This window comes from Sminthopsis crassicaudata, chromosome 4 (genome assembly GCF_048593235.1).
Source record: "Sminthopsis crassicaudata isolate SCR6 chromosome 4, ASM4859323v1, whole genome shotgun sequence".
Lineage (NCBI taxonomy): Eukaryota > Metazoa > Chordata > Mammalia > Dasyuromorphia > Dasyuridae > Sminthopsis > Sminthopsis crassicaudata.
The window spans coordinates 335,946,362-335,959,257 of NC_133620.1; the positions used below are offsets into that span (position 1 = coordinate 335,946,362).

A 12,896-nucleotide genomic window follows, 5' to 3' on the forward strand; every position below is an offset into this window, starting at 1 on the left:
GTGCTTAATCTGCAAGTTCTTCACCATATTTTACTCCACACAACATGACAACCCCAATTTTTGGTGCCTGCCGTCTGGTGCCTGCATCACCTACATCATTTTGGTACCGAACCCACATCACTATGCTTTAGGAAAATCAGTTTAGAGGCTGAATGGAGAATGCAGTAGGGAGAAACCTGAGCCAAGCAGACCCACCAGCAGACTATTGTTCAGGCTTGAGGTGATAAAGGCCTGCACTACAGTGGTGACAGTATCAGAGAGAAGGGGTTCATCTTTGAGAAATGTTGCAAAGGTGAAATTGACAAACTTTGGTAACATTGGATTGTGTGAGAAATAAATCCATTGGACTTGGGAGAGGTGAAGTGAAGTCTTTTTTTATTTTTTGAAAAGTCTTTAATTACAGAACTGCAGAAGTAGGCATCCTATAGAATGGAAACTTTTTATACCTGAAAAACAAGTCCCTCCCCAATGCCCCATTGACTGAATACCACAAAGGTTCAGAGCTCATAAACCCCCAGATGAATCTCCACTCCTGACTACATCATTATTTCCCCCATGTTGGTCACCTTATTTGGTCCTAGTTCAATCCTTCCCCAGATTCCCTTTTGACTGAGTACTAAGTTACGTACTAGATTAAGGTCTATCTGGAGTCTAATTCCCCTTAATAAGTCTAAATTTCCTACTCTAATCACATCACCACACCTTCCTTCCACATCCCCACCTCTAATTATATTTTACAATGTGTTTCTTATTCTAAATCCCTACTTCTGATTACATTTTTCTTTTATTAGTTTTGTTTCCTTGTCTTTTGCTTTTGCCTTTATTTCCTAGGTTCCAACCTTGTCTTTCTAATTTTAAATTTCATATCTCTCATTCCACCATTCCACTTTAATTTTTGTAACTGTGGAAACCAAACTCCCACCCAATTTTCACAGTTGGATATGGAGTGTGAGAGGGAGGAATTCGGGATGTTAGGTTTTCAAACTGAGGGACTGGGAGGATGGTATTTGTCTCCACAATAATGAGGGGAATAAGAGGGAAGAAGGTTTAGGAGGAAAAATAGTGAGTTCTCTTTTGACACATATTGAGTTTAAGATAACCATTTCAATTTGAGATAACTGAAAGGCAGTTGGAGATGCAAGATTAGAGATGAGTGAGGAAGTTAGAATAGGATAGGTAGATTTGAGAACTATCAGCATAGAGATGGTAATTACATTCATAAGAACCAAAGAGATCACCAAGTTGAAGGAGAAAAGGGACCCAGACTGAGGGAAACCTGTGGTTAGATGGCATGATGTGGAGGAGGATTCAGCAAAGAAAACAGAGGAGGAAGTCAGGAGAACCAGGAAAGAGTAGTGTCTGAAAAAACCTAAAGAAATAAAAGGATATATCCAGGAAAAATTAATCCAAGAGAATGGGGATAGAAAAAGGCCATTGAATTTCACAACTAAGAGATCATTGGTGACAGTTTCTGTGGAGTGATGAGGACAGAAGTGTCTTTTTTTTTTTTTTCCTGAGGCTGGGTTAAGTGACTTGCCCAGGGTCACACAGCCAGGAAGTGTGAATGTCTGAGGTCAAATTTGAACTCGGGTCCTCCTGACTTCAGGGCTGGTGCTCTCTCCACTGAGCCACCTAGCTGCCCCCTAGAAGTGTCTTTTTTAAGGGGTTAAAAATGAGGAAGAAAAATTTCCAATGGTAATCAGCTGCGAAATTTAATATAATTCAACCACCTCATGGGATTCGTAGTAATTGTGTGTATATGTACTCACAAGCTAGGTACAGGATAAATAGTAAATAACTAACAGACGGAAGGCTCTGGAATCGAGGGGCTGAAGAAAAAATTGAGGGGTAGTATCCAGAAGAAGATGGAGGTCTAAGAGACAGAGCTGGAATTTGAAGCAAGTCAGGAGGCAGAGGTGGGAAAGGAACATTCCAGGCGTAGGGGAATGCTCGGCGTAGAGATGGTGACTTCTGTCTCGGCGTCCGCAGAGAGCGATGTCCCTGGAGCCGGAGGGTGGAGGTTGGAGAGAACGAAGGCGCCGTATTTTGGCTTGTCTAGAACCCCACCAGGACGTGTAAGTGCATCGCTTGAACTCAAGTTACTTTAGTTGGAGAGGATCTTCCTAACCACTAAGTCAGAGGGGCTCCCAATACATCGCTGCCTTCTCCTAGGATCAGGTGAAATAGGTTGAATTGCATTTTCTGACAGGACACTGGAATGGGAAGGCGGGGCGGTAGAATGAAAATGTCGCGAGAGTTCGCAAGTCCGCTCAGGCAAGCCGGCGGACAGCCCCTATGGGGCTTGGGAGAGTCCTGGAGCCAGCCAAGATGGCTGCTCCCATGGCGAGCTCGGCGCGCTGCCTCTGGAGGCTGGGATCTGGAGTGCGGAGGACTCTCCAGCCTCTACCGGGGTGAGAGGATGTCCGTCTGGGGAAGAGGGGCGGAGGATGAGCGGATCTTCAGTCTGTGCTTGGCGACGGCGCCAGCCCTGGCCCCTTGGGGATCTGTCCTGCTCTGGGGAGGGAGGAAAGCGAGGACTTTCCCTGCTCCGCATCTCCATCCTTCCGCGCTTGGTGCGGCCTTGTCCCGCCGAATGCTTCCCCCCGGGGCGAGAGCAGGCAGGAGGGGGCCCGTTACCGATCAGGAAGCTTGAGAGGAGAGGTGACTCGTCCGAGGTCACACAGATGCCTCGAGCTTCGGTTGTTAGAAGGAGCTGCACCGGCCTGGGTCAGAGCTGTGGAGGGTTTGTAAAGCGAGCACGGCGCCCCGCACCCTGCACTCAGCCGGGGCCTGGCACGTAGTGGCTCCGAGAGAATGTTACTGTTATTGTTATTATAAGTGGAGTCTTCTCTTTCTCCCGGAACCTGGCAGGGAACCGACCTCTGGTAGTGCTCGGCCCACGATGAGTGCTCTACAAAACTGCCTGCTCCTTCCTGGGAGCAGCGGCTCACTCACACATACTGTCTCTCCTGGCCCGCCGCCCTGGGGGGAGGTGCTTTTGTTGTTTTCAGTTGAGGAAAGGGGGGCAAACAAGCTCAGTGACCTACTTAGGAGTCACAGCTACTGAGCTGGTGCCCAGCCTGGGACTGAGTTCTGGGCTCCTGAGGCCGGGCCAAGGCTGTCTTCAGTACACACTAGAAAACCAGGATTCCCTTTGCTTAAATTCGAGTGGGCAAACTGGCCCCACATCTGCTCTCTTGGCATTCATGAAGATAAGTTAAATAAAAAAATGGGAATCGGGAAACCCGGGCATACAACCCACCTCTGACTCTACTACATGTCTGAAGTTGGGCAAGTCACTTCTCGTCACCGTACTGCGAGGGATCTAGACTCACAGAAGTTGTCATTTTCAGCCTCTTCCAACTCATGGTTTCTTGTCCCCCCCAGACTGACACAGGTGAGATGGAGCCGCTATGACACTGATTACAAGGAACCCCAGCTTAATAAAGACTACTATCTTAAGCCCTTGGAGAAGCTGACTGACGAGGAGAAGTTTGAGCGGGATCTCAAAACCACACAGATCTTCAAAGCTCCCCCCCCATCAAAGACGAGCTCGTTGTTTGAAGACCCAGTGATCAGGTTAGACCCTCGTGATACTCTCTTCTGTCCGTGGGCAATGCCAATCTTTGGAGAAGGTCTAAAATAAGGGGCTCACTGTGCATTTGTTTTTCTTCTTGAAGTAAATTCATCAACATGATGATGAAAGGAGGAAACAAAGTCCTGGCCAGATCCCTGATGACTGAGGTAAGGTGAACATTCCCTGTCCTGTCCCTTTGTCTCCTCTTCCTTTCTCCCATTTTTCCGACTCTTAGCTCAGCCCCAAAGGAGACCAGTTAGTGCACTTGGCACTGAGTGGCCTATTAGGGGTCATGCCAACAGCAGCCAGGGCTGAATAGAATAGAATGAACATAGGATCTTTAGCAAAAGACTTGACAGTCCTCCAAGAGGAGAAAGAGATCTGAATGGGAGAAGAGGAAGGGGAGGCTGCAATGAGGTAGGAAAGGCCCAAGGAAATGACAGGAAGTATTCAGCTAAGTGCGGCAAATTAACCCTTCAGGGAATTTCCAAAGGTTTCTCCCCTTGTATTTCCATCCTAGACTCTGGAACTCCTCAAGAGGAAGCAATTTCAGAAATACCACGAAGCCACTGCCGAGCAGCGGGGATCCATTGAATGCAACCCTTATACAATCTTCCACCAAGCCCTACACAACTGTCAGCCTGTCCTGGGCCTGGTCAGCATTTTAAAAGGTGGCCGCTTCTATCAGGTGAGCAAGAAGGGAGTATGGTGGCCTCATGGTTGCCCTATGTTCTTCTATGATTGAAAAGTATGACTGAGGGTAGCCATTATCAATTGTTCATACCATTTAGTGTGTCCAAATAATGTGTACTGGGAGAGAGAGGTGGATATGAAATATAGATTTCATTCTTATTTTCAAAAAGCCCTGATCTAAAATAAGACTGATTGTTTACATCATCCCAAATGATTAGGAGGGCAGTCTTGATACTCCTGTGCAACATATTTTACCTTTTCACATCCTGTATAGTTTGTTCGAGCTTGCCTTTTTACAGGGGCTCCTTTTACACAATATTCTCCCCTCTCTGTGCTTTTGCATTGGGGGTCCCCATACTTGGGATGCTCTTCCCCCTTTGTTCTGCTCCTTGAAATCTATAGCCTCCAAGCTCAGTTCAAGATTCTAGGAAGCTCTTAGTCTATGGTTTGTATTTCCTGTGTGACAAGAGTGTAGATTGTTGTCATTCAATAGCATACTAGTTTCTTGAGGACAGGGACTATCTTTTTGTATCCCCAACATCTAGCACTTAATAAGTGCTTATTGAGTCCTAGACATTACATTTTTGTTCCTTTGGTTTCCCTTGGATAGATCAGGCATCCCTTGGGATCTTTCCCACTGGCAGACCCATTTTGCTTAGTTTCTTTTATTTCATTATTCCCTTCTACTTACTCAAAATAGGTCCCAGCCCCTCTGACTGACAAGCGCCGAAGTTTCTTGGCTATGAAATGGATGATTCAAGAATGCCGGGAGAAGAAGCCTCGCCGAATGCTGATGCCAGAAAAGCTGTCTCATGAGTTACTGGAGGCCTTTCACAATCAAGGCCCTGTCATCAAGAAGAAGCATGAGTTGCACAAGATGGCAGAAGCTAACCGAGCCTTTGCCCACTACCGTTGGTGGTAAAGGGTGGGAAGGCTTGAGCCCCAAGGTGAGAACCTGATACCATGTGCTCAGACTTCTGCCCTTCTGCTGTTGGAAGGTTAATCAGAACAGAGAAAGATTTTTTTTTTTTAACCACTTGGGGAGAGGGTATTACCAACCATGGAGGTTTCATGTTGAATAGTTAGAATTAATTCTAATGCAATAGCTCCAATCTCCCCTCTTGTAACCTTGCCACTCAGCTGTTCTTAACAGAAATGATAGTAAATAGTCCATTTAGTACCAGTTGGTAAAAGGCAGGCAAAATGTATGGGGGAAGACATGCGAGTAACACTACTCAAGCATGCCATCCTATTTGGCTTTTCCCTCCTCACCCTCATCTGTCACACTTTGCCTTTATATAGAGGAAAGGACATAGGCTTCAGCTCTGCAGAGCTGTTTCCTTTGCCTCGATTCTAACCGAACCTTTGGTTTTTGGAAAAAAGAGGCAGCATTCATTTTAGAAAAGGTTTACTAGAAAAGTCTACACTGGTTCATAATAAATTATATATATGATATATATATATATATATATATATATATTTAAATCCCACACTGAACCAGTGTTTTGGTCAGCAGCTCATTAAAACTTGTTTGGACAAAATACCCTTGTTTCCCAAGTCATTTTTATACAAAAATTATAAAAAAAAAAACAATAAACCCAGTTTCTAGCACTACTTGTGCTCTGGAGCCTTGGCTTCTTTACCTGGCACAGCCTCTTGGCTTTAGAAGCATCCCTTTCATGCAGGAAGTTCAAAGACCAGGATTCAGTTCTGTTATTTGATTTATATTCTCCCTTCCATGTTTTGCCTTTTGAAGATTTCAAAGCATCCTCCTGACCACTGATTGTTCATTTTACAAATCAGGAAGCTGAGGCATCAAGGGAGAAGATGCACTGATGGTTGCATAGTGCAAGGATGGTAGGGTTGTCCTTCACTACCCAATTCCACATTGTGGGGTGGGAAGGAAATGGGCTGAAAGTCAGGGGCAATGTTCTTTCATTTAGTTGAGGCAGTAAGGTGTTATAGATAGTGCATTATAGTGGAATTATAATTGGGAAGACTTGGGTTTGAATGCTGTTTCAAACACATTACTTGTGAGAACCGTGGGCAAATTAAATTCTTTGAGCTCCAGTTTTCTATTCTGTAAAACGAGGAGATTGAGCTTATTTTCTGAGGTTCTTTTTAGCTCTTACAACTAAACTTGAAGTACAAAAGAGTAAACCAGTATGCTATTTCCCCTCACCCCTCTAGATGAGTTAAAAGGTCAGAAGTGCTTGACAGGAAGAAAGTTGCTAAGGGCAGGACTATGGTAAGCCCAAAACTTGGAGTTGGGGAGACCCTCTAGTAGTAGACAGCTCAAAAGAAAGAAAACACTGAAGGTATAAGTTCAGATGTATGGATCTGAGCCTGGGACTTAGTCTTGGTGAAAGAAATATGTGTAGATATAAGCTTCCTGGAAGGTGCTGGTGAGTAGGCCCTGCGGCTGGGCTAGCCTAGTCTGAAACCTCACTGTAATAATATTTTTGGGCAGCAGGTGTGGTCCTCCAGCCAGCAGCCCGGAATTCAATAAGCTCCAGAAGCAAGAGTTGGGACAGGGAGCTGAGCCCATCCTGGAGCAGGAAGCCGTCACGTAGCAGACCAAACAGCTCATCCATCCTCTGTCCATTCATTTTCTCCAGCTGTTCTCCAATTCGGTGTAGTTGTAACACCAGGCAGTCCACCTGAAGCAGTTGGGAAGGGATTCCCTGTGTTCTAGTCCCCCTTTCCCCTCCCTCTCCAACTGGAAATAATTGTATTTTCTAGGACTCTGTGATTCCATATCTCATCCTTGCTTCCTTTTTAAGATTGATTCTTCTTAGTTGGATTGCCCTTGCCCCTCTCCTCTCTCTAATTACCCAGCCCTCCTCCCCCTACTCTCTATGGTGACTTTCTGCCCTTCCTGGGAGCTTTTAGACTTCTTCCCCAGAGAATAGGTTGCAAAGCCCTGACTGGCAAAGTCCTGAGCTTTCTGAGAGGAGCTAAATGTCCTCCCAGGACTCTTAGCAGCTCTGGCATCCACTGCTTCCTCTCCCTATCACTTAGGCTAGAAGGGCTTACCTCCTCCTCCTTGTGTAGGCTATCAGGCTGTGCCAGTCGAAAAAGGCAATCATAGACAGGGTTGACCAAAGCCATCATGGGCATGTTGTTTACCTGATGGAGGAGGGGCCCAAAACACTGCGGTTAGTCAGAAGAGAGGCCCCGAAAGCCAGATCCTTTAGGAACAGTCCTAATCCAGAAAGGGCAGAGCTCACCAGACCACTAGGATGGCCAGTTTTAGGAAAAGAGCCCTTGGTGCCACAAACACAGGGGGTGCTTAACCTTAGATAGTAATGGGGCCTTGGGCTCTAGCCCTGTTAGCATGAACTACCCTTTTGTGGAGTGGGGCAGTGGTGGCAGACCCCCCCCTCCCACCCTCGAAAACAGAGCTTAGCGGTTTGCTGTAGGTTAGGGAGGGGGGCCACAGGGTCATAGGAAGTGGATGGTTCTAACTGGCCTCACCCTCAGGTAGTCAAAGATGTTGCAGATGAAGGTGACATAGCAGACCCAGCCCTGCAGGGATCGAGCTCGGAGCTGCTCCCGGGTCTGGTACTCCTGCTGCAGCCGGTTGAGGAGGCCCCGACGGAAGACGCTCTGGCTGGCTTGCTTGCTCTCTGCCTGTGACCCAGGGAAGGTGAGGTAAGCCCAGATGTACATGGGGACTTTGTCCATGATATCTGTGGCTGTAGTCCTCCCTTCTCTGGTTTTCTTCTGGTCCTAGAAGAATTTCACCTTCCCTACACTGACACTTGGGCTGGAAGCTATGTAGTCTCTGGGCAGGAAGGTTTCCCCAGGGGTCTTTGGAAACTTCTTTCCTGTCTTCCCTCAGCTAGCCTGGAGGCAGCTGCCTGTTTGCTAGCACCTTTTGGGGAGAGGGGGCACTCTCCTAGCCACCAACTGTCCCAGACCTTCCCCCACCCCAAGACCTGAATGATGGTGTAGCAAATGCGTCCGGCTTCCTTGCTGAACATACAGTCTTTCAGGGATTGGTCCACAATCACATTGGCCACTTTCTCCAAATCCACAGCACCAGGTTCTAGGGATGAGGGTAAGAAAGGTAGTCCACAGATCCAGAGGTACTCTTTCTATCTCTATTGTACCCATCCGTCAGTAGCTCTGCCTAAGAACCCAGGCACAGGACATCTGTTAAGTGCACAAAACTGTTGGATTTAGAGTTTGAACCTTCCTCAGAAGCTGGTTGTGTGACCCTGGCAAATTACTTCACCTCTGTGCCTCAGTTTCCTTATCTGTACAGTGGGGATAATAACACCACCTACTTCACAGTGAGAATCAAATGAGGTAGCACATTAAGCATTTTGCAAACTTTAAAATGCTATAAATGCTAGTTCTTATAGATGCGCTAATTATATATTTCTTTGATATATAAGGTACCAGACATTTCTTCATCAAAGGTCTGTTTTAGGGCACAGGTATGAAGAACGGACCTGAGGAGAGCTGGTTACATTATAGCAAAAGCCAAGAGTAAGAATATAAATGTCTCCAGAGTAAAGACTCCTCTCTTTTACTAGCAAAGTTCTGGGTCACTTGATGAACTAGTAAAAACATAAGCTCAGATTCCTTTGGCATGAGTGCTACTTCCATTGGAGAAAACCATCGCTTCTCTTGTCCTAGGTGGTGATTTTCAAGATAGTGTGGTTGAAGTTTATGAATCCATATTATAAGCTCATACAGATCTACTTCTTGGCTGGCCTTTGGACAGGCACAGCCAGTGTCCAAGTTCATCTTTGTTCAAGGACTTAAGAGAACTCCTATTCTGTTGACATAACTGTTGAGATTATGGTTCTCTTTACTTCAAGGAATTAGAGTAGCATTTACTGGTTAGAAGGCATATTTTCCTCCCTCTAAAATACTGGCTTAAATGTCTCTTATTATCTTCTTACTTGATGAATCCCTTAAGTGCTTTGAAATGCATGCCTCAGTTTTTGGAGCCATGTCTGAGCTCAAAACCTGCTCACTTCAAGATTGTGATTTGGGGGCAGCAAGGTGATTTAATGAAGAACATCATTTTGAAGTCAGTACCTGAGTTCAAAGCCAGCCTCCTAAACTACCTGTGTGAAGCTGAGTGAGTCACTTAACCCAACTACTCCCCCCAAAAAAGGGATTGTGTGATTTCAGCCAAGCAGGTATTTCCTTTCAAAAGCAGATCATTATAATCTCCAGGATTTACTTTTATCCAGTATCTAACACCTAGCAGGCATTTATTAGCAATTGAATTTTGCAAAATTTTGAATTGCTGTGGCCAAAAAAGCAAGCCCCTTATGGCCAACTCTCCAAATCAAACAGCCAACAAGTATTAAGTGTTTATGTATGATGTGCCAGGCACTAGGAGAGGCAAAAGATGTACCCATTTAAAAATTTTAAAGGTGATCTTGAAGCTTTTTATTCACTAATAAATTAAGGTATTAAACTGATGAAAGCCATTCTTGGGTTCCATTTCTTTGCAAGTATAATTAAAGTAGGTGATAGGTCTGCTCTGGCACCAGTTGCCCAACTTCTGCTTCTGCTCAGTGGTCCCTGTCTCTTCCCCTCCCCCATTCCTTCTCACCTTTGAGGGCAGTTTTCAATAATCTCTGGGTTTCAGCATCAAAGGAATGGATTTCATATTCTTCTCCGCCTGGCTCACCCATGACTGCCCAGTTTAGCTCCAGCAGAATCCAGGAGACAGTATTATTAGTTAGCAGTACCTAGAGGGGTGGTAAGGAGGGAGGGATTGTCATAGGATCAATTAGTCACCCAGCATCTATTATGTACCTATTATGTGTTAGGCACTGTGCTTGATATAAGATATATAAGTCCAACCTCATGTTACAAAGGGAGGCGCTGGGTACTAGAGATTAAAAGATTTGCCCAGAGTCACCAGATAGCAAGAAGCAATGACTGGAGTCAAGCCCAGGCCTTCCTGACAGTAAATCCAGTGCTTTCACCCTACACAGCTTCAGCTGAGGATTATGTTAACTCACCCTTTATCCCCCTTGGGTGGGGGGGGGAGAGGGGAGGAGGAGAAGCAGCAGGAAGAAATGCTATACTCTAAATCACATATTATTTAAAAAATAATAATCCCTAAATCTTGGATGGGGAGAGCTCATTTCTTGTGCATGATAGGATGCTTTTTGGGAGCTCACAGTCCTGCTGGACTGGACAGGTAGATAACTAAGTGGATACCTGGAATTGCACCTCATTCTGCCCAAGCTGAAGTCGCACTCCATGTGCCTCAAAGCACAGAGCTCAGCACAATTCCAAACTTCTGATACACTCTTATTCCCAGGAGGGAACCTGACGGAGTAAAGGCTTTGGCTTAGCCAGCTCCCAATGACTGGACTCCACAGGTCCTGTCCCACCTGGGATCTGAGAGGCCTTTTCCCCAAAAGTCCCGCCTGCCCTCAGCACTGCCGCACTCACTGAGCCACAGGGCCTCGCGACAGGACTACAAAGGATCCACGGTTCCCTTTTGCTGGCATGGGACTGGCCTAAGTGCAGGAAACTTCTCGGTAGTCACTCCAGCCCCAAATGCTAGCTTCTCCCCTGAGGCCTCAGCCCCGGATTGGCAGTCCTTCCTCCCCAGTGTCGGACACCAGTCCCTACTTCCAAACAGGTCTGGTTCCTGGGACGCCATCCTGGGCAGTAGTCCTATGGAGGGCGGGGGCGGGGGCGAACATCGTGGCCAGGGAAGGCTAGGCTTCCAGTTTGGGGCCCCTGCTCTTGGTGCCCGTAAGCCAAGCCCTTCCAGGGAGGCTTTGCTGCTTCACCCCAACCTCTTTCTCTCTGTCCCCCAGCACAACTGGAAACGCGCGCGGAAGCAGCGCGGGCGTCTGCACACGGAGGGGAGGGCACTGCACCGTGCCCCCTGGGCCACCACCCACCTGCCGGGGCGAGGTCGTCCCTATCTCCCCGCCGTCCGCGGACACCGAATCGGCAAGGACATGGTACGCTCCCTAGACGGCCCCGGGCTGTAGCTAGCATCCAGCTTGACCCAGCCTCTCCGGTTAGGTCATTTCCGAACGCGCCGGGAAAGCTCCGCGGACCTAGAGTGGGGCGGAGCCAGGGCCCGAAAGGCGCCTCGCCAGCGCCGCCTGCTGGCCCCGGGTGGCTGCGACCAGGGACAGGTTGGGCGCAGCCAGCCAGCCCCAGCTCCTGTCTTGGCTTAGACTTCGGCCTAACCTGGGGCTTTATAGGTTTTAGTTGGCCGAGACCACCTGCTTGCCTGCCTTCCCAGTCTACCTAAAACAACAGCAGATATAATAAAAAATGACAGTATCTAAATCAATCTACTTATTCAGTGCCATACCAACAAACTCCCAAGAATTTATTTTACAGATCTAGAAAAAATTTAAAGTTCACCTGGAAAAGCAAAAGGTCGAGAATTTCAAGGGAATTAATGAAAAAAAGAAAGTAAATGAAGGTAGCCTAGCTGTGGCTGGTACTGGCTAAGAAACAGAGCAGTCGATCGGTGGAATAGGTTAGGTTCACAGCGCAAAATAGTCAATGACTATGGCCATCTAGTATTTGACAAATCCAAAGACCCCAATTTTGGGGATAAGAATGCACTATTTGACAAAAACTGCTGAGACAAGTGGAAACTAGTACGACAGAAACTAGGCATTGACCTACACCTAACATCATATACTAAGATAAGATGAAAATAGGTCCATGATTTAGATATAGAGTGATATTATAAGCAAATTGGAAGAACAAAGTATATTTTACCTCAGATCTGTGAAGAAGGCCCACTTTGTGGCCAAAGAAGAACTGAAAATCATTATTGAAAAACAGCAACAAAAAAGATCCTTTTGATTATATTAAATTAAAAAGGTTTTGTTCAAACAAAACTAATGCAATAAACTGGGGGAACATTTTTACATTCAAAATTTCTGATAAAGGGTTCATTTCCAAATTATATAGAGAACTGACTCAAAATTATAAGGGTTCAAGCCATTCTCCAGTTGATAAATGATCAAAGGATATGAACAATTTTCAGATGAAGAAAATGAAACCATCTCTAGTCATATGAAAAGGTGTTCTAAATCACTATTGATCAGAGAAATGCAAATTAAGACAACTCTGATACCCCTACACAACTGTCAGATTGGCTAAGACAATAGGAAAAGGCAAAGATGAATATTGGAGGGGATGTGGGAAAACTGGGACACTGATACATTGTTGGTGGAGTTGTGAATACATCCAGCCATTCTGGAGAGCAATTTGGAACTATGTTCAAAAAGTTATCAAACTGTGCATACCCTTTGACCCAGCAATGTTTCTACTGGGCTTATATCCCAAAGAGATATTAAAGGATGAAAAGGGACCCATAAATGCAAAAAATGTTTGTGGCAGCCCTCTTTGTAGTGGCAAGAAACTGGAAACTGAGAGAATGGCTGAATAAGTTATGGTATATAAATGTTATGGAATATTATTCTGTAAGAAACAACCAGCAGGATAATTTCAGAGAGGTCTAGAGAGATTTATATGACTGATACTGAGTGAAACAAGCATCATACATGGCAACAATGATCAATTCTGATGAATATGGCTCTCTTCAATAATGAGATGATTTAGACCAGTTCCAATGATCTTGTGATGAAGAGAGCCATCT

General features: G+C 45.9%; 2 protein-coding genes across 6 annotated transcripts; one reads left to right on the plus strand and one right to left on the minus strand.

The window, feature by feature from the left end:
• Positions 1–2,260: 2,260 nt before the first annotated feature.
• On the plus strand, positions 2,261–11,566 carry MRPS7 (mitochondrial ribosomal protein S7). 4 transcript variants are annotated; one of them, XM_074265137.1, is made up of 6 exons: positions 2,261–2,411; positions 3,388–3,579; positions 3,681–3,744; positions 4,098–4,265; positions 4,971–5,217; positions 11,080–11,566. In XM_074265137.1, the coding sequence occupies exons 1-5, from the start codon at positions 2,296–2,298 to the stop codon at positions 5,190–5,192; spliced, it is 762 nt and encodes a 253-aa protein (XP_074121238.1). In that variant the 5' UTR covers positions 2,261–2,295; the 3' UTR covers positions 5,193–5,217; positions 11,080–11,566. The 4 variants fall into 4 exon arrangements, with proteins under 4 accessions (XP_074121238.1, XP_074121237.1, XP_074121235.1 ...); XM_074265136.1 differs by lacking the exon at positions 11,080–11,566 and adding an exon at positions 6,741–9,717; XM_074265134.1 differs by lacking the exon at positions 11,080–11,566 and adding an exon at positions 6,744–9,717.
• On the minus strand, positions 5,666–11,303 carry MIF4GD (MIF4G domain containing). Of its 2 annotated transcripts, none has more exons than XM_074265138.1 (6): positions 11,167–11,303; positions 9,852–9,990; positions 8,212–8,321; positions 7,748–7,903; positions 7,307–7,399; positions 5,666–6,930 (listed from the first exon to the last, which is right to left on the minus strand). In XM_074265138.1, exons 2-6 carry the CDS (start codon positions 9,931–9,933, stop codon positions 6,703–6,705), a joined length of 669 nt encoding a protein of 222 aa, XP_074121239.1. In that variant the 5' UTR covers positions 9,934–9,990; positions 11,167–11,303; the 3' UTR covers positions 5,666–6,702. The 2 variants fall into 2 exon arrangements, with proteins under 2 accessions (XP_074121239.1, XP_074121240.1); XM_074265139.1 differs by lacking the exon at positions 11,167–11,303 and adding an exon at positions 10,469–10,586.
• Positions 11,567–12,896: the final 1,330 nt, after the last annotated feature.